Source organism: Schistocerca piceifrons, chromosome 1, assembly GCF_021461385.2.
Source record: "Schistocerca piceifrons isolate TAMUIC-IGC-003096 chromosome 1, iqSchPice1.1, whole genome shotgun sequence".
In the NCBI taxonomy this organism is placed as follows: Eukaryota; Metazoa; Arthropoda; class Insecta; order Orthoptera; family Acrididae; genus Schistocerca; species Schistocerca piceifrons.
In genome coordinates, this window is record NC_060138.1 from 152,676,013 (window position 1) to 152,696,102 (window position 20,090).

At 44.4% G+C, this 20,090-nt stretch overlaps 1 protein-coding gene across 1 annotated transcript in view; it reads left to right on the forward strand.

The window, feature by feature from the left end:
• Window positions 1-19,686: 19,686 nt before the first annotated feature.
• The window catches only part of LOC124792354 (CARD- and ANK-domain containing inflammasome adapter protein-like), a 51,483-nt gene continuing 51,079 nt past the window's right edge, over window positions 19,687-20,090 (forward strand). Inside the window, exon 1 of the mRNA XM_047257938.1 lies at window positions 19,687-19,706. Coding sequence (XP_047113894.1) covers window positions 19,687-19,706 — 20 coding nt within the window. The remainder of the gene's footprint in view (window positions 19,707-20,090) is intronic.

The window sequence follows — 20,090 nt, forward strand, 5'->3', positions numbered from 1 at the left end:
ATTTAGAAAAACTAAATTAATATCTATCGAAAGTAATATGTACAGACGTCTAGTCTGCCACCTCCGGTTGCACTAACACTGCTACTTCAAAGCTGCCTATGGTATGGCATTCAACAGACACGTAAAACTTTTGACATCCAATTCTCGAAGACGCTTGAGAAGAACGTCTAACTAGAACAGCTATTATTATATCTAAATGTGAACTACAGTCGTGCGAAAGATAGGAAAATTCGTGAACAGTTGGATGTAAGCTTGTCAGCACGAGTCCAATTGCATTTATCTCTCACACTGCCACTGACCAACTTGGGTCTCACAGTTTTCTCGCCATGCCACATATCTCGAACAATCACATATTTGCGACACTGGGCCACATTAGTCGTTACCTTTAAGTGCTAGCGTCTCGCTCCATAAGGACAAAGAGGATCCCTGGCAGTTGGTGGCGCTGTTGCCAACTTTAAACTGGACAGTACAAAAGGCAATGGACAAAGATAACTATGCACAAGAATTAAAAATAGTCAGTCAGTGACATTTTGTTAACGTAACATAGATGATGCAATCTGAAAAGATGTGGCACTTCAATCTACCCCACTACTGCTATTCTAAGACACCATGAAATTTGGCATCAGGGTTGCGAGCACACCTTCAGTTGGCAACGTTTTAGGGGACTTTTGTGCATGCGCAACTCGCGTGATGTAATTGCCTTACGGGCCAAATATATACGGATTTGATAAACAATGTGCACGGTTCACTATGTGCACAGCTGGGCTCTTGCTACTCAACTAAAAATTTACGTCAGTGCCACCGGGTGGCAGCACACTGCGGCAGATTTTTACCCCATTTGCGCGGCATAAATCCTGCTGGATGATAACACACTCCTCAGATTTGTTCATTCACTCACTATATACTGTACTAAAATTAGATGAGATATCAGTATATGGTAAAGTTGTACTAATAGTAAACCTATTTTGTGGGTTTCTGAATGAGTTATAGTATTATTAAGTTATGGTTCAAATGGCTCTGAGCACTATGGGGCTTAACTCCTGCGGTCATCAGTCCCCTAGAACTTAGAACTACTTAAACCTAACTAACCTAAGTACAGCACACACATCCATGCCCGAGGCAGGATTCGAACCTGCGACTGTAGCGGTCGCTCGGTTCCAGACTGAAGCGCCTAGAACCGCTCGGCCACACCGGCCGGCTATTAAGTTATGAATTTTATTATACAATAATCCATTTGAGGCGCTGACAAGGGAAATTCCCCATCGCACCCCCCTCAAATTTAGTGGTAAGATGTCCAGTGGTTAACACGTCAGTAACTGAACACAGATCAAGCATGAAAACAGGGGGTACTGAATGGTGAAAGAAAAGCAAAATAGAAACAGTGAACGGTCCAAACTTAATGAAGTATAACATTAAGTGGAGTTGAATAAGCCACGACGTTGTGGTTCAGTGGTCATGATATTGTACCGCAAAGCGCATGAGCGGTGTTCAAAATTCCCTCGTACCATGTTTTTATTTATTATTTTCACAAAATTATCAACTGTTCGTCCGGTCATTGAAATGTTTGTTCTCTTGCTGTAGTGTTGGCAACTGTCATACTATTCATTGATTATAGAATATGAGTTATGTGGTAAGAATACATTACTTCACAAGTAAATGTGATGAGTAGTGAAAGCAGGCGAGATACCACGTAGACATCTCACAGAAATGAAAACAACAAGTAAACGGGTCTGAACAATGTTACAACAAAGGAATTCAAGAGTCCAAACTTCCAAAACGGAGCGCAACTTCAAAAACGTTAAAAACGTATGTTTTGACAGAGCACAGAGAAAACTGTATAATTATGAAATTGTTGCGTTCATATGCTGCAGCTTATGTGACAGACTATTATGTTTTCATCACCTCTGTTCGATTGATCACATTCACATTCATACGAACACCTACATCAGGAAGGGAGGCGTATCTCACTCACTCATCATTCGTTCAAGTTAGGTGCGTCGATAATACATTCCTATCATATGACAAACATACCGTCCCAAATGTCGTGTATGACACACATCAAATCTGTTTTCCGGTGGAGAATTCAGTTGACTTGTCGCCCTGTCATGCCAACGGCCCTGCCGCAGTGGTAACACCGGCTGCCGTCAGATGACCGAAGTTAAGCGCTGTCGGGCTGGGCTAGCACTTTGATGGGTGACCATCTGGTCTGCCGAGCGCTGTTGGCAAGCGGGATGCACTCAGCCCTTGTGAGGCAAACTGAGGAGCTACCTGATTGAGAAGTAGCGGCTCCGGTCCCGTAAACAGACATCCAACCGGGAGAGCGGTGGCTGACGCATGCCCCTCCATATCCGCATCCAGTGACGTGTGAGCTGAGGATGACACGGCTGCCGGTCGTTACCGTTGGGCCTTCATGGCCTGTTCCGGAGAAATTTAGTTTTTTTTTTCTTTGTCGCCTTGTCATCAAACGTTTGCGGTTCCCACTCGAAATCCACTTCCTTTCGGCTGCTAATAGAGTAGTTTTACAGAATCAGCTTTCATGATAGGTCTCTTCTTTCCACAACACTGTTGCAATCGGACGATACATCACAACACACACATAAATTTGAATACAACGAGCAGACACGTCAATGACCGGACGCACAGTTCATAACTTTGTGTAAAAAAGGAAAATTGGCACGATGGATCTTTGAACACAGAGTCGTCCGTTTTGCAGTCCAACACTGTCTCCGCTTTGCCACTTGGGCCGTTCACTGTTTCTATTTCGCTTTTTTTCACCTTTCAGTACACCTTCTTCCTGTTTTCATGTTTGATCTATGTTTAGTTCTTGACATGCTGTCCACTGGACCCTCTTACCACTAAATCTGAGGGGGGGATCATAAGGGCCTACAGCACATCACCGTCGATTGTGAGATTGTACATTTATTCACGTTTCAGAAATCTGTTGATCTTAGGGTGAGTCAGTTTTATGTGTGCTGTAGGCCCACACTGTACGTCTGAAAATTCATGAACAGCTGTATCACTGGTTTCTCTGATATTCACTTACATGTGGGATCAATAGCTGTGCGCTTTAGGTTCTTATGGATCTCAGGGTCTCATTTGTATTCTATGAAAGTGACCATGTTGGTAGACATTACTACTTGTTTTGCCGGCCGGTGTGGCCGAGCGGTTCTAGGCGCTTCAGTCTGGAACCACACTGCTGCAACGGTCGCAGGTTCGAATCCTGCCTCGGGCATGGATGTGTGTGATGTCGTTAGGTTAGTTAGTTTTACGTAGTTCTAAGTGTAGGGGACTGATGACCTCAGATGTTAAGTCGCATAGTGTTTAGAGCCATTTGAACCAATTTTTTTTTCGAAATTACTTCAAATGTTTTCTTATTTCAAGGATTTTTTTGGTGATTCCATATTCATTAGTCTAAGCCATTCACTAAACAACTTTATGTCTTAGTTTTAAGATGATATTACTAATAATTACGACGTTCATGCAACGATTTTGCAAAAAATTGCCTTGTCCTATTGTGCCCCATGGATGCGACAAAACCGCAAATATGCAAGTGTTTCTTTGAAAAAATGTAAAAAAATATGTAATATGGTATGCAGTTTAAAGTGATTTTCAAGTAAGGTATAGTGCACACAAAATGCCATGGCCGCTAGATGCGCAGTCGGCAAGAGAAGTGTGGGGAGAGTTGCAGTGGTGGGGAGATCGCTCAGAGCGCTGTAGGGGAAATGCCGAGTGCTGGAGGGGAAGTACTGTTCTAAACTGAAGCCTACACATTTCTCTGGTTGCCATGCCAAAATTTGCACTGTCACTCCTCATTAACATGATCAGCAGACACAATTGTGAGAGAATTCTGAAATGTGGTTTATTAAGTGAGGAACTGAGGAAAAGTAAAGTCAGGAGCTTATGAAAAAGCACATCCTCGGTACAAAAAAAGTTTAATGTCTTCACATGTGTTGTTCCAAAACCCATAGCATTTCCCTTTTCACCAGCTATCGATGGCCCTCAAAAATTACATTCTTTCACCGAAAAAATCTGAAGTTATTGGAATAATACGATGTATAATGAAGTCTTACTTAATAACGATAAGGTAAAATACTCTCCTCTTTGCGTGCTATCATTTACATCATTTTGATACCTGAAACCATATATGAAATATGAGGAATGTTGTGGATATTTTATTCTTGCTTCATCACTGGCACAGTGCGATCGCAAACGAGTGTGCTACATCAGATCAATTTTCTCGACACACAGATACCTCTACACAAGTCTAAGAAAAATTCAATATGTTAGCCAAATTCCTTGCATAATAACATATTATGTAATATGCAGCAAATGCAAAATAATAGCAACCTGTATTTTTCATCGCACATTTTTCCGAATTTCAAAAAAATGACTCTGAGCACTATGGGACTTAACTTCTACGGTCATCAGTCCCCTAGAACTTAGAACTACTTAAACCTAACTAACCTCAGGACATCACACACATCCATGATCGAGGCAGGATTCGAACCTTAAACCGTTGTGTTTCCGAATTTCACACAATGTCTTACTTTCATGTTAATATCACAACAGCTATGACCATTAACGAAATGATGGGCATATCATCATGAACCTGACCTATAAGTAAACAAAAAATGACAATTTTTTTAGACGATTAGTTACTGTAAAATAGATTGAGAAAGATGGCAGGGTGCGCACCTCGATTCTGTCATCACTGACCGATCGAAAGATGGAAAACATTTATGGGCCTCCCCTTCTGAACAAACGAATGAACTCACCCAGCTCTATGGACGAAAACTGGTCACTGTGCATAGCCCACTATACCCTGCACGAGCAATACCTTAGGTTAAACTACAAGGCAATGTGTCATACCTTTCATTATCATCAATGTTCAGCCAAAAGGCAGGTTTTCACATGGTAGTCCTCAAGACTGTCTGGTCTTCTGCCATCCTCTTCAGGTCTGAATAATCTTCTCTTGCCTTTATGTCATCTATCATCTTGTATCTCGTTCTTCCTCTCAGTCTTCTCCCACAAACCAATCCTTCCAAAGCATCTGTTAGCAAACACTCCGTTCTCAATGAATTTCCCAACCAGTTCTTTTTCCTTTCTCTTGCAACCTTCAGCAGACATCTTCTCTCACCAACCCTTTCCAATACTCGTTCATTACTCACTCTTTCCATCCAGCTTATTCTCTCCATTCTCATCCACATCTCAAATGCTTCTAACCTTTTTTCATCCTTTCGTATCAGCGCTTATGTTTCTGCCACATATACAGGGTGTTACAAAAAGGTACGGCCAAACTTTGAGGAAACACAAAGAAAGAAAATATGTTATGTGGACATGTGTCCGGAAACACTTACTTTCCATGTTAGAGCTCATTTTATTACTCCTCTTCAAATCACATTAATCATGGAATGGAAACATACAGCAACAGAACGCATCAGCGTGACTTCAAACACTCTGTTACAGGAAATGTTCAAAATATCCTCCGTTAGCGAGGATACATGCATCCAACCTCCGTCGCATGGAATCCCTGATGCGCTGATGCAGCCCTGGAGAATGGCGTATTGTATCACAGCTGTCCACAATACGAGCACGAAGAGTCTCTACATTTGGTACCGGAGTTGCGTAGACAAGAGCTTTCAAATGCCCCCATAAATGAAAGTCAAGAGGGTTGAGGTCAGGAGAGCGTGGAGGCCATGGAATTGGTCCGCCTCTACCAATCCTTCGGTCACCGAATCTGTTGTTGAGAAGCGTACGAACACTTCGACTGAAATGTGCAGGAGCTGCACCGTGCATGAACCACATGTTGTGTCGTACTTGTAAAGGCACATGTCCTAGCAGCACAGGTAGAGTATCCTGTATGAAATCATGATAACGTGCTTCATTGAGCGTAGGTGGAAGAACATGGGGCCCAATCAAGATATCACCAACAATGCCTGCCCAAACGTTCACAGAAAATCTGTGTTGATGACGTGATTGCACAATTGCGTGCGGATTCCTGTCAGCCCACACATGTTGATTGTGAAAATTTACAATTTGATCACGTTGGAATGAAGCCTCATCCGTAAGGAGAACATTTGCACTGAAATGAGGATTGACACATTGTTGGATGAACCATTCGCAGAAGTGTACCTGTGGAGGCCAATCAGCTGCTGATAGTGCCTGCAGACGCTGTACATGGTACGGAAACAACTGGTTCTCCCGTAGCACTCTCCATACGGTGACGTGGTCAACGTTACCTTGTACAGCAGCAACTTCTCTGACGCTGACATTAGGGTTATCGTCAACTGCACTAAGAATTGCCTCGTCCACTGCAGGTGTCCTCGTCGTTCTAGGTCTTCCCCAGTCGCGAGTCATAGGCTGGAATGTTCCGTGCTGCCTAAGACGCCGATCAATTGCTTCGAACTTCTTCCTGTCGGGACACCTTCGTTCTGGAAATCTGTCTCGATACAAACGTACCGCGCCATGGCTATTGCCCCGTGCTAATCCATACATCAAATGGGCATCTGTCAACTCCGCATTTGTAAATATTGCACTGACTGCAAAACCACATTCGTGATGAACACTAACCTGTTGATGCTACGTACTGATGTGCTTGATGCTAGTACTGTACAGCAATGAGTCACGTATCAACACAAGCACCGAAGTCAACATGACCTTCCTTCAATTGGGCCAACTGGCGGTGAATCGAGGAAGTACAGTACATACTGACGAAACTAAAATGAACTCTAACATGGAAATTAAGCGTTTCCAGACACATGTCCACATAACATCTTTTCATTATTTGCGTGTGAGGAGTGTTTCCTGAAAGTTTGGCCGTACCTTTTTGTAACAACCTGTAGTGAGTGCCACACTCCAGACAAAACATTTGCCAAGCTTTTTCCTTAGACCTTTATCTAATTTGCCTCTTTCTGTTGAATGCCTCCTTCACTATGGCAATTCGAGTTTTCACCTCCTTGTGACATCTCAAGTCTTCAGGTATTGTGCTTCCAAGATATTTAAATGCACTTACTTGGCTAATGGTAGATTGTCCTATTTTAATATTGGACAGTCTGCGTCTTGTACTGATGAGCACACTCTTATACCTTTAATAAGTGTTTTCTTCTGCTCCTGTATTTTATAAGAGTTGTTGAACGTTAAGTATCCCATTCTGCTCCAAGCTCCGCTACGCAAATAATTACCAGAGGTGAATGGAGTAAGTGACAGAAAAAAATCCAAGGATCAACAGCAAATTAAACTATGGACCTGGCATTTACTCACGTAGCTGTATGCCAAGACTTTGTACAACATTAAAATATTAATTTCCAACCATTGGTCTTATACTCTACTGTCTGTAGATACACTACTGGCCTTTAAAATTGCTACACCGAGAAGAAATGCAGATGATAAACGGGTATTCATTGGACAAATATATTATACTAGAACTGACATATGATTACATTTTCACGCAATTTGGCTCCGTAGATCCTGAGAAATCAGTACCCAGAACAACCACCTCTGGCCGTAATAACGGTCTTGATACGCCCGGGGATTGAGCCAAACAGAGCTTGGGTGGCATGTACAGGTACAGAAGCCCATGCAGTTCAACATGATACCACAATTCAACAAGAGTAGTGACTGGCGTATTGTGACGAGCCAGTTGCTCGGCCACCATTGACCAGACGTTTTCAGTTGGTGAGAGATCTGGAGAATGTGCTGGCCATGGCAGCAGTCGAACATTTTCTGTATCCAGAAAGGCTCGTACAGGACCTGCAACATGCGGTCGTGCATTATCCTGCTGAAATGTAGGGTTTCGCAGGGATCGAATGAAGGGTAGAGCCACGGGTCGTAACACATCTGAAATGTAACGTCCACTGTCAAAGTGCCGTCAATGCGAACAAGAGGTGACCGAGACGTGTAACCAATGGCACCCCATACCATCACACTGGGTGATACGCCAGTATGGTGATGACGAATACACGCTTCCAATGTGTGTTCACCGCGATGTCGTCAAACACGGATGCGACCATCATGATGCTGTAAACAGAACCTGGATTCATCCGAAAAAATGAGGTTTGCCATTCCTGCTCCCAGGTTCGTCGTTGATTGCACCATCGCAGGCGCTCTTGTCTGTGATGCAGCGTCAAGGGTAACCGCAGCCATGGTCTCCGAGCTGATAGTTCGTGCTGTTGCAAATGTCGTCGAACTGTTGGGCGGATGGTTGTTGTCTTACAAACGTCCCCATCTGTTGACTCAGGGATCGAGACGTGGCTGCACGATCCGTTACAGCCATGCGGATAAGATGCCTGTCACCTCGACTGCTAGTGATACGAGGCCGTTGGGATCCAGCACGGCGTTCCGTATTACCCTTCTGAACCCACCGATTCCATATTCTGCTAACAGTCATTGGATCTCGACCAACGCGAGCAGCAAATTCGCGATATGATAAACCGCAACTGTGATAGGCTACAATCCGAACTTTATCAAAGTTGGAAACGTGATGGTACGCATTTCTCCTCCTTACACGAAGCATCACAACAACGTTTCACCAGGCAACGCCGGTGAACTGCTGTTTGTGTATGAGAAATCGGTTGGAAACTTTCCTCATGTCAGCACGTTGTAGGTGTCGCCACCAGCGCCAAACTTGTGTCAATTCTCTAAAAAACTAATCATTTGCATATCACAGCATCTCCTTCCTGTCGGTTAAATTTCGCGTCTTTAGCACGTCATCTTCGTGGTTTAGCAATTTTAATGGCCAGTAGTGTATTTAAATCGACTTACTTGGCTAATGGTAGATTGCCCTATTTTAATATTGGACAGTCTGCGTCTTGTACTGATGCCCATTCTCTTATACCTTTAAGAAGTTGTTTCTTCTGCTCCTGTATTTTATAAGAGTTGTTGAACGTTAAGTATCACATTCCACTCCAAGCTCCCCTATGCAAATAATTACCAGAGGTGAATGAAGTAAGTGACAGAAAAAAATCCAAGGATCAACAGAAAATTAAACCATGGACCTGGCTTTTACTCACGTGCCCGTATTCCAAGACTTTGTAGCACATTAAAACATTAATTTCCAACCATTGGTCTTATACTCTACTGTCTGTAGATATAAATTCGAGCTTCATAAGATTTGGTACACTGTGCTCTTGCATGCCTTGTGAAAGAGTGAAAGATGGTCACTGATAACTGAAAAAAATTCACATGTTTTCAGAATGAGACGAGAAGACCTGTTGAAAATGACGCCTGTGAAGACGAAATACACGAAGGAAGAAATCAGTATGTGGACGCCTCTGCAGTTTGCGGAGGTGACAGGTGCCTGGGATTTCGTCGAAAGGATGCTGCGAGCCGGAAAATCGTTGCGGGAGCTGAAGGTGCTGCCGGAAGCGCTGAAGAGCACGAGCGAGGCCGTGAAGCTGGTGAATGTCTTCTGCGAAAACGAGCACTTGTCGCTGCTGAGGTACGCGCTGTCGGAGCAGCCGGATGTGGCCGGGGCGCGGGCCGACTCGGGGCTGACGCCGCTGCACGTGGCGGCGGGCCGCGGGCGGACGGCGGCGCTGCGGCTGCTGCTGCGGACCGGCGCTGCCCACGTGGAGGCGGGCGACCGCTGGGGCCGCACGGCGCTGCTGCACGCCGCGGCCGGCGGCTGCGCCGACGCGCTGCGCCTGCTGCTGGCCGCGGGCGCGCGCCACGACGCGCGGGACTACACGGGCCACACGGCGCTGCAGTACGCGGCGCGCGCCGGCCACGGGCCCGCCGTCCGGCTGCTGTGCGAGGCGGGCGCCGCCCAGGATGCCGGCAGGTCAGCTCAAATCATACACACAATCTAACATAACAGTCGCGACACTTCGCCTCGATTTTGTTGCCGGCAGCGCCCCAAGCGGCCAGTAACTTAAACTGTGAGTTCGGCGCGATCGTGAAAGCGAATAGTGGTATTTTATTTTGATTTCTACAATGGTTTTTACAAGTGGGAGCGATTGTAGCGCAATAAATTGCATCAACAACAGGAAGAAGATACCACAGCTGTGTTTTTTAGGTTTCCTAAGGATCCTGAGAGGTATACAGGGTGATCCGTTGATAGTGACCGGGTCAAATATCTCACGAAATAAGCGTCAAACGAATAAAAGCTACAAAGAACGAAACTTGTCTAGCTTGAAGGGGGAAACCAGATGGCGCTATGGTTGGCCCGCAAGATGGCTCTGCCATAGGTCAAACTGATATCAACTGCGTTTTTTTAAATAGGAACCCCCATTTTTATTACATATTAGTGTAGTACATAGACATTTGAATGTTTTTTTTTTTTTTTAGCTGGACCACTTTTTTCACTTTGTGATAGATGGCGTTGTAATAGTCACAAACGTATAAGTACATGGTTTCACGTAAAATTCCTCCAGTGCGGACGGTATTTGCTTCGTGATACATGGCCTGTGTTAAAATGGACCGTCTACTAATTGCGGAAGAGGTCTATATCGTGTTGATGTATAGCTATTGTGATCAAAATTCCCAAGCGGCGTGTGCTATGTATGCTGCTCGGTATCCTGCACGACATCATCCAAGTGTCCGGACTGTTCGCCGGATAGTTACGTTATTTAAGGAAACAGGAAGTGTTCAGCCACATGTGAAACGTCAACCACGACCTGCAACAAATGATGATGCCCAAGTAGGTGTTTTAGCTGCTGTCGTGGCTAATCCGCACATCATTAGCAGACGAATTGCGCGAGAATCTGGAATCTCAAAAACGTCGGTGTTGAGAATGCTATATCAACATCGATTGCACCCGTACCATATTTCTATGCACCAGGAATTGCATGGCGACGACTTTGAACGTCGTGTACAGCTCTGCCACTGGGCACAAGAGAAATTACGGGACGATGACAGATCTTTTGCACGCGTTCTATTTAGTGACGAAGCGTCATTCACCAACAGTGGTAACGTAATATGCACTATTGGGCAACGGAAAATCCACGATGGCTGCGACAAGTGGAACATTAGCGACCTTGGCGGGTTAATGTATGGTGCGGCAATATGGAAGGATAATTGGCCCCCATTTTATCGATGGCAATCTAAATGGTGCAGTGTATGCTGATTTCCTGCGTAATGTTCTACCGATGTTACTACAAGATGTTTCACTGCATGACAGAACGGCGATGTACTTCCAAAATGGTAGATGTCCGGCACATAGCTTGCGTGCGGTTGAAATAGTATTGAATAGCATATTTCATGACAGGTGGATTGGTCGTCGAAGCACCATACCATGGCCCGCACGTTCACCGGATCTGACGTCCCCGGATTTCAAATGGCTCTGAGCACTATCGACTTAACTTCTGTGGTCATCAGTCGCCTAGAACTTATAACTAATTAAACCTAACTAACCTGAAGACACCACACACATTCATGACCGAGGCAGGATTCGAACCTGCGACCGTAGCGGTCGCTCGGTTCCAGACTGTAGTGCCTAGAACCGCACGGCCACTCCAGCCGGCCCCGGATTTCATTCTGTGGGTAAAGTTGAAAAGTGGAAGGATATTTGCTATCGTGATCCACCGACAACGCCTGACAACATGCGTCAGCACATTGTCAATGCATGTGCGAAGTTTATGGAAGGTGAACTACTCGCTGTTGAGAGGAATGTTGTTACACGTATTGCCAAATGCATTGAGGTTGACGGACATAATTTTGAGCATTTATTGCATTAATGTGGTATTGACAGGTAATCACACAGTAACAGCATGCATTCTCAGAAATGATAAGTTCACAAAGGTACATGTATCACATTGAAAAAACCGGAATAAAATGTTCAAACGTACCTACGTTCTGTATTTTAATTTAAAAAACCTACCTGTTACCAACTGTTTGTCTAAAATTGTGAGCCATATGTTTGTGACTATTACAGCGCCATCTATCACAAAGTGGAAAAAGTGGTCCAACTAAAACATTCATATTTCATTACGTACTACACGAATATGTAATAAAGAATGGGGGTTCTTATTTAAAAAACGCAGTTGATATCCGTTTGACCTATGGCAGCGCCATCTAGCGGACCAGCCATAGCGCCATCTGGTTTCCCCCTTCAAGCTAGACAAGTTTCGTTCTTTGTAGTTTTTTCGTTTGACGCTTCTTTCGTGAGATATTTGGCCCGGTCACGGTCAATGGACTACCATGTATACCATCATGTTACTAAACTGAATCGTCAGGATTCACTTGCGAACTACATGTGTATTAATGATCAGTATTTGGTTTCAGGAGCAGAAAATGGCTAGTTAATAGCAGACGAGAAGACTTTATGAAAAAAGACCCAGTTTACCCTTATGATAATGTTAGGTTTTGTTCGCTACATTTCGAACAAAGCAGTTCATGAATGCAGACAATAATAAACTCGTATGGAATGCAGTACCCACACTGTTTGACATCCCAAATAAGCCACCTCAACTGACGATGAAGAGGAAACTGCCACAAAGATTCGACAATCCGTCTAAAGCTGTAAATCAGTACTATGACACAGAAGCAGCCAGTTCAACTCTCCATGTATCAGTGCCAGATTCGTGTGAATCGTCAACACAGACCTGCTTTGACGATGAAATAGTTGGATTAAGATACTAACACGAATCCTTTACAGACGAATGGAAAAACTGGTAGAAGCCAACCTCGGGGAAGATCAGTTTGGATTCCGTAGAAATATTGGAACACGTGAGGCAATACTGACCCTACGACATATCTTAGAGAATAGATTAAGGAAAGGCAAGCCTACGTTTCTAGCATTTGTAGACTTAGAGAAAGCTTTTGACAATGTTCATTGGAATACTCTCTTTCAAATTCTGAAGGTGGCAGGAGTAAAACACAGGGAGCGAAAGCCGGCCGCAGTGGCCGAGCGGTTCTAGGCGCTTCAGTCCGAAACCGCGCGACTGCTACGGTCGCAGGTTCGAATCTTGCCTAAGGCGTGGTTGTGTGTGATGTCCTTAGGTTAGTTAGGTTTAAGTAGTTCTATGTTCTAGGGGACTGATGACCTCAGATGTTAAGTCCCATAGTGCTCAGAGCCATTTGAACCATTTTGAACAGGGAGCGAAAGGCTATTTACAATTTGTACAGAAATCAGATGGCAGTTATAAGAGTCGAGAGGCATGAAAAGGAAGCAGTAGTTGGGAAGGGAGTGAGACAGGGTTGTAGCCTGTCCCCGACGTTATTCAATCTGTGTATTGAGCAAGCGGCAAGGAAACAAAAGAGAAATTCGGAGTAGGAGTAGAAATAAAAACTTTGAGGTTCGCCAATGACATTGTAATTCTGTCAGAGGCAGCAAAGGACCTGGAAGAGCAGTTGAACGGAATGGACAGTGTCTTGAAAGGAGGATATAAGATGAACATCAACAAAAGAAAAACGAGGATAATGGAATGTAGTCGAATTAAATCGGGTGGTGCTGCGGGAATTAGATTAGGAAATGAGATGCTTAAAGTAGTAAATGAGTTTTGCTATTTGGGGAGCAAAATAACTCTTGATGGTCGAAGTAGAGAGGATATAAAATGTAGACTGACAGTGGCAAGGAAAGTGTTTCTGAAGACGAGAAATTTTTTGACATCGAGTGTAGATTTAAGGGTCAGGAAGTCGGTTCTGAAAGTGCGAGGTGCATTCAAGTTCTAAAGCCTCCGATTTTTTTTCTAATTAACTACTCACCCGAAATCGATGAAACTGGCGTTACTTCTCGATGTAATCGCCCTGCAGACGTACACATTTTTCACAACGCTGACGCCATGATTCCATGGCAGCGGCGAAGGCTTCTTTAGGAGTCTGTTTTGACCACTGGAAAATCGCTGAAGCAATAGCAGCACGGCTGGTGAATATGCGGCCACGGAGAGTGTCTTTCATTGTTGGAAAAAGCCAAAAGTCACTAGGAGCCAGGTCAGGTAAGTGGGAGCATGAGGAATCACTTCAAAGTTGTTATCATGAAGAAACTGTTGCGTAACGTTAGCTCGATGTGCGGGTGCGTTGTCTTGGTGAAACAGCACACGCGCAGCCCTTCCCGGACGTTTTTGTTGCAGTGCAGGAAGGAATTTGTTCTTCAAAACATTTTCGTAGGATGCACCTGTTACCGTAGTGCTCTTTGGAACCCAATGGGTAAGGATTACGCCCTCGCTGTCCCAGAATATGGACACCATCATTTTTTCAGCACTGGTGGTTACCCGAAATTTTTTTGATGGCGGTGAATCTGTGTGCTTCCATTGAGCTGACTGGCGCTTTGTTTCCGGATTGAAAAATGGCATCCACGTCTCATCCATTGTCACAACCGACGAAAAGAAAGTCCCATTCATGCTGTTGTTGCGCGTCAACATTGCTTGGCAACATGCCACACGGGCAGCCATGTGGTCATCCGTCAGCATTCGTGGCACCCACCTGGATGAAACTTTTCGCATTTTCAGGTCGTCATGCAGGATTGTGTGCACAGAACCCACAGAAATGCCAACTCTGGAGGCGATCTGTTCAACAGTCATTCGGCGATCCCCCAAAACAATTCTCTCCACTTTCTCGATCATGTCGTCAGACCGGCATGTGCGAGCCCGAGGCTGTTTAGGTTTGTTGTCACACAATGTTCTGCCTTCATTAAACTGTCGCACCCACAAATGCACTTTCGACACATCCATAATTCCATCACCACATGTCTCCTTCAACTGTCGATGAATTTCAATTGGTTTCACACCACGCAAATTCAGAAAACGAATGATTGCACGCTGTTCAAGTAAGGAAAACGTCGCCATTTTAAGTATTTAAAACAGCTCTCATTCTCGCCACTGGCGGTAAAATTCCATCTGCCGTACGGTGCTGCCATCTCTGGGACGTATTGACAATGAACGCGGCCTCGTTTTGAAACAATGCGCATGTTTCTATCTCTTTCCAGTCCAGAGAAAAAAAATCGGAGGCCTTAGAACTTGAATGGACCTCGTATTTGTATGGAGTGTAGCCATGTATGGAAGTGAAACGTGGACGATAAATAGTTTAGACAAGAAGAGAATAGAAGCTTTCGAAATGTGGTGCTTCAGAAGAATACTGAAGATTAGATGGGTAGATCACATAACTAATGAGGAGGTACTGAATAGAATTGAGGAGAAGAGGAGTTTGTGGCACAACTTGACTAGAAGAAGGGATCGGTTGGTAGGACATATTCTGAGGGATCACCAATTTAGTACTGGAGGTCAGCGTGGGGGGTAAAAATCGTAGAGGGAGACCAAGATGTAGGTTGCAGTAGGTACTGGGAGATGATGAAGCTTGCACAGGATAGAGGAGCTTGTAGAGCTGCATCAAACCAGTCTCTGGACTGAAGACCACAACAACAACATTCGTGTCTTACAAAAGCGTAAAGTTTGGTATGTATTTCATTCACTTCTGTTGTTACTCACTTAATTTTCCATGCTTCCTTAGTGTGATGGTATTATTTTGTTAGCACCTTGTTCACTGACAGATTGTTTGAAAATTATCCAAATATTTGGTTTTGCGGGAAACGTAATGTCTATTTGGCAGTTGCTTGTCCCACTTAGAATAATACAAAGACGGAGGTCGTGCTTGTGGCAACAGGTGACAATGACAAACACAATAGGCATACAGAAAGATAAATGAGCTGTTGATCGTTTTTTCTCGCAGAGCTACAGGTCTGTGCTTCCTATGTTTGAATCTGTGTGTTTATATTCTTTTGATATCAACGTGGTAAGCTGCAATTCTATGCAACGTCACAAGTGTTTCTTCACGAATGTGTTGTAGCTTGTCACTCGATTCATGGTTTTTGTCCATACTTGCACTTATTTTAGAATCATTGTTAGAAACATATATGCCTTCTGATACTATACAAACCCTTGGCGGCAAGAAAATAACTCAAATATTTCGTAAATTACGTAGGAAATGAATAAAGAACAAACATTATGCTTACGACGCGTCTGGCGTTCACCTTACTCGCCGCTTGGAGCGGTACTGTCACTCCATCTGTCAAACGGTAACAACTTTTACAACAGTAGTGTTGCGACTGTTATGGTAGACTGTGGTATAGACATAACTGTCTTTCGATATGTCGACCTTTCGATATATAGACACTACGACTTTTCAATATATCGGTGTTTCATTACTTCAACTTTCGATACTGTTGTGTTTCCACGTGTTGACGTTATGGAAATGCTTATTTACAGGATAACTCAAAAGGATGGGAAATTTCGAACATTTTGTGGCAACGCTGCGAGGTAGGAGGCGCCGAATGGCATACAGTGAAGCGCCAAAGAAACAGGTACAGGCGTGCGTATTCAGAGATATGTTAACAGACAGAATACTGCGCTGCGGTCGGCAACGCCTATATAAAACGACAAGTGTCTAGTGCAGTTGTTAGATCGGTACAATGGCAAGTTATCAGGACTCAAGTGAGTTTGAACGTGGTATTATACTTGGCGCAAAAGGCATGGGACACAGCATCTTCGGGGTACTGATGAAGTGTGGATTTTCCGGTACGACCGGATTCCTGAATATGAAATCTTCGACATCGCTGCGGCTGGAAAAAGATCCTGCAAGACGAGGACCAACGATAACTGAAGAGAATCGTTTAACGTAACAGAAGTGCAACCCTTTCCCAAATTGCTGCTGATTTCAGTGCTGGACCATCAATAAGTGTCAGTGGGTGAACCATTCAACGAAACATCACCGACATCGGCATTCGGAGCTGAAGGCCCACTTGTGTACCTTGATGACTGCACGACACAAAGCTTTACGCCTCGCCTGGGCTCGTCAGCACCGACATTGCACTGTTGATGACTGGAAACATGTTGCCTGGTCGGACGAGTCTCGTTTCAAATTCTATCGAGCGGATGGACGTGTACGATATGGAGATAACCTCAAGAATCTATAGACCCTGCACGTCAGCAGGGGATTGTTTAAGCTGGTGGAGGCTCTGTAATGGTGTGGGGTGTGTGCAGTTGGAGTTATATGGGACCCTCATACGTCTAGATACGACTCTGACAGGTGACACGTACGTAAGGATCCTGTCTGATCACCTGCATCTATTCATGTCCATTATGCATTTTGACAGACATGGGCAATTCTAGCAGGACAGTGCGACACCCCACATATCCAGAATTGCTACACAGTGGCTCCAGGAACACTCTTCTGAGTTTAAATGGTCAACAAATTCCCAGACATGAACAATACTGAGCATATCTGGGATGCCTTGCAACTTACTGTTCGGAAGAGATCTCCACCCCCTCGTTCTCTTACTGATTTACGGACAGCCCTGCAGGATTCATGGCATCAGTTCCCTTCAGCACTACTTCAGACATTAGTTGAGTCCACGCCACGTCGTGTTGCGGCACATCTGCGTGCTCGAGGGGCCGTTCTCGTTATTCGGCGGGTGTCCCAGTTTCTTTGGCTCTTCAGTGTATAAGCCTAGTTTACACTCCGACAATGGGTTGCGCCACTCATTGCGTAGAACGAGTTGAACGCAAATGGTTTCACACGTGATTGTACAGACCGCGACACCAGTATACACTTCAGTTTCGCCGTCTTGTGGTGTCTGAGTCGTGTCTGAATTAAAAGTTTTGGAAGCTTCACAAGTTGCGGCGGAGTTCGTTCTTATTTGCGTGGAATCGCTGAGTAAGAAAAAAGATAAGAAACGTGTTTCGATTGGTGACTGGATAAAGGAAAGATATGTCGGCTACTCAGCGACCTTGCTGAAAGAATTTGTAATGGAAGACCCAAGAAGTTCTTTCAGTCATCTTAGAATGTCACCAGAACGGTTCACATTTCTTCTAAATGGAGTTAATACTGCAGTACGGAAAAAGATACTGTAATGTAGGAAGCACTGTCGCCAGAACTGAAATTACGTATCACACTCCGTGCATTACACTCGAGAGCACTCAGCCTGTTGGAAGATGAAGTTTTAGTTGGCGATAACGCTTTTCGTTAACACCAGTAACACAGGGGAAAGAAATTCTGTGTCATAAGTTTACAGAATGTATTTAGATACATACGATGGTGAAGCACCTAGCCTACATATTATTTTGTTTGAAAAGACTCTGTTTCTCCTGATAAACCGTGCTACAAAAAAAATGCACGTGTTTTACTAATTTATCCTCATTAACGCTTCTTTTTCGAAATAAGGTCTGTGACTCAATATGGCCTAGTGCCTTAGTCTTGGTAACTAGGACAGGAATCCCACAGATGGCACCTCATGTGCATTTGGCAAACTACGTTAACTATCTGTTCTTCTCACACAGAGGCTGTGACTATCAGCCATTTCTGGTGAGAATTTGTTGTTCGCCATTCAGTCGTTATTATTTTGTGCAGGTAAGCTTCTTGCGTTGCTCATTCGTTACAGTTTTTCAAGAAACGTGATATTGTGTCATTTACTTCATGCAGCTGTCCTCTTTGGGCGCTTTTGGTAAAGAAAGTATCAGTTCTTCACGGAAATCTTGTGTTAATAATCCCAACCATTTGTACTACGTATATGGTAAACATTATCAAAAAAAGCAGCCACGGACTATAAATGATTTTGTAAAACAAAGCAACTGGGCATATTTTGGAAAACAGTTTGCACAATTTCGGGTCACACACAATGTTTGTAAGACTTGCCTGGAGTCAGTTCGATACTGGAGTCATGGAGAACAAAAATGGCTTCCGTTTGCAATATGGATGACATGGACAGAGTCAAGAAATCACCTTGATGATTGCTACTTTTGTGTTGTGAATGTAAACGGCATGAATCTGTGCAAAAAGCACTCTTGCATTTACCCAAACGGTTTTACTTCCTTATCAGTCGATTACTGTCATGATGTCGAAATGTTAGACAGTCAGAGTAAAAGCAATAGTGAAAGTGAATGAAATGAATTCGAAGAATGCCTACAACTGTGGAAATCCTACAACTAGAGTTACCATGTGAGTATTAAAAAGAAAAAAATATTTCATGGTAGTAGTAGTGTAACATGTATTTTTGTATCGTTGGTTTATATCTTCTTTCATATTTTTACTTGTTATAGCTCACATGGTGATAATGCAGCTCGAACTGGAGGCAATGCTGGATGCTGAAAAAATGTAGCAGTCACATGCTGTGGAACAGCCTCCAGCAGTGAATACACGGCGGCACCAACAGTCGCGTAAGTAGGAAGCCCGCGCGGTTAGCCGTGTGGCACTGCTTTCTGAGTGGGGAGGCGTGTCGGTCCCCGGCACGAATCCGCCTGGCGGATTAAAGTCCAGGTCTGGTGTGCTGGCTAGTCTGTGGATGGTTTTTAAGGGGATTTTCCATTTGCCCTGGTGAATGCCGACTGGTTCCCCTTATTCCACCTCAGTTACCCTATGTCGGTGATTTCTGCGCAAACACTGTCTCCACGTACATGTACAACATAATTACTCTATGACGCAAACATTCCGGTTACACTCGCCTGGGGTGAGACATTCCCGGTGTGTGTGTGTGTGTGTGTGTGTGTGTGTGTGTGTGTGTGTGTTTGTGTGTGTCGGGGGGGGGAGTCGACTGGAGGCTGAACCACACAACAACCCTGGGTTCGGTGTGGGGCGGCGGTGAGGTGAGTGGACTGCTGTAGCCTGTTGTGGCTACATTGGAGACGAAGCCTCTCCATCGTTTCTAGGTCCCCAGTTCAAAACAATACAATACAAGTATAGGAAAAAAGAAATATCTATGTAGTAGTAGCTATGTGATTCAAATAAAAAAATTGTTTTGTTACAGCAACAATTCTAGAGGCCATGAACCCAGAGTGTGACAGGTAATTAATCGCTCTACTTACAAATAATCAGTGTTTCTTCCTTTCTTGCATCAGCAGCAGCAAACAATTTCTAGAACGTAGTACTTAATGTTGTTATCGTTATTCTACAGCGGATGCGTCAGGGGAACAATTCACAAAATTTGGCGTGGCTTGGGTACCGTTGGGCCACGAAGCCTAAAGCATCGAGTCAGGGTACAGTGCGACATGCTTCGCTAGCAAGGACACCACTAGTCAATGCGCAGGAAGCCGCCGCCGCCACCGCCGGACCTGCCACGCCGTCCTGGCCACGGCCGCCACAGCCCCTACAGCACCATGTGTCTGGATCGGAGCAAGGAGCTACAATCCCTCAGGCTACTGAGTCAGGACTGCTGCAGCAGCAGCAGC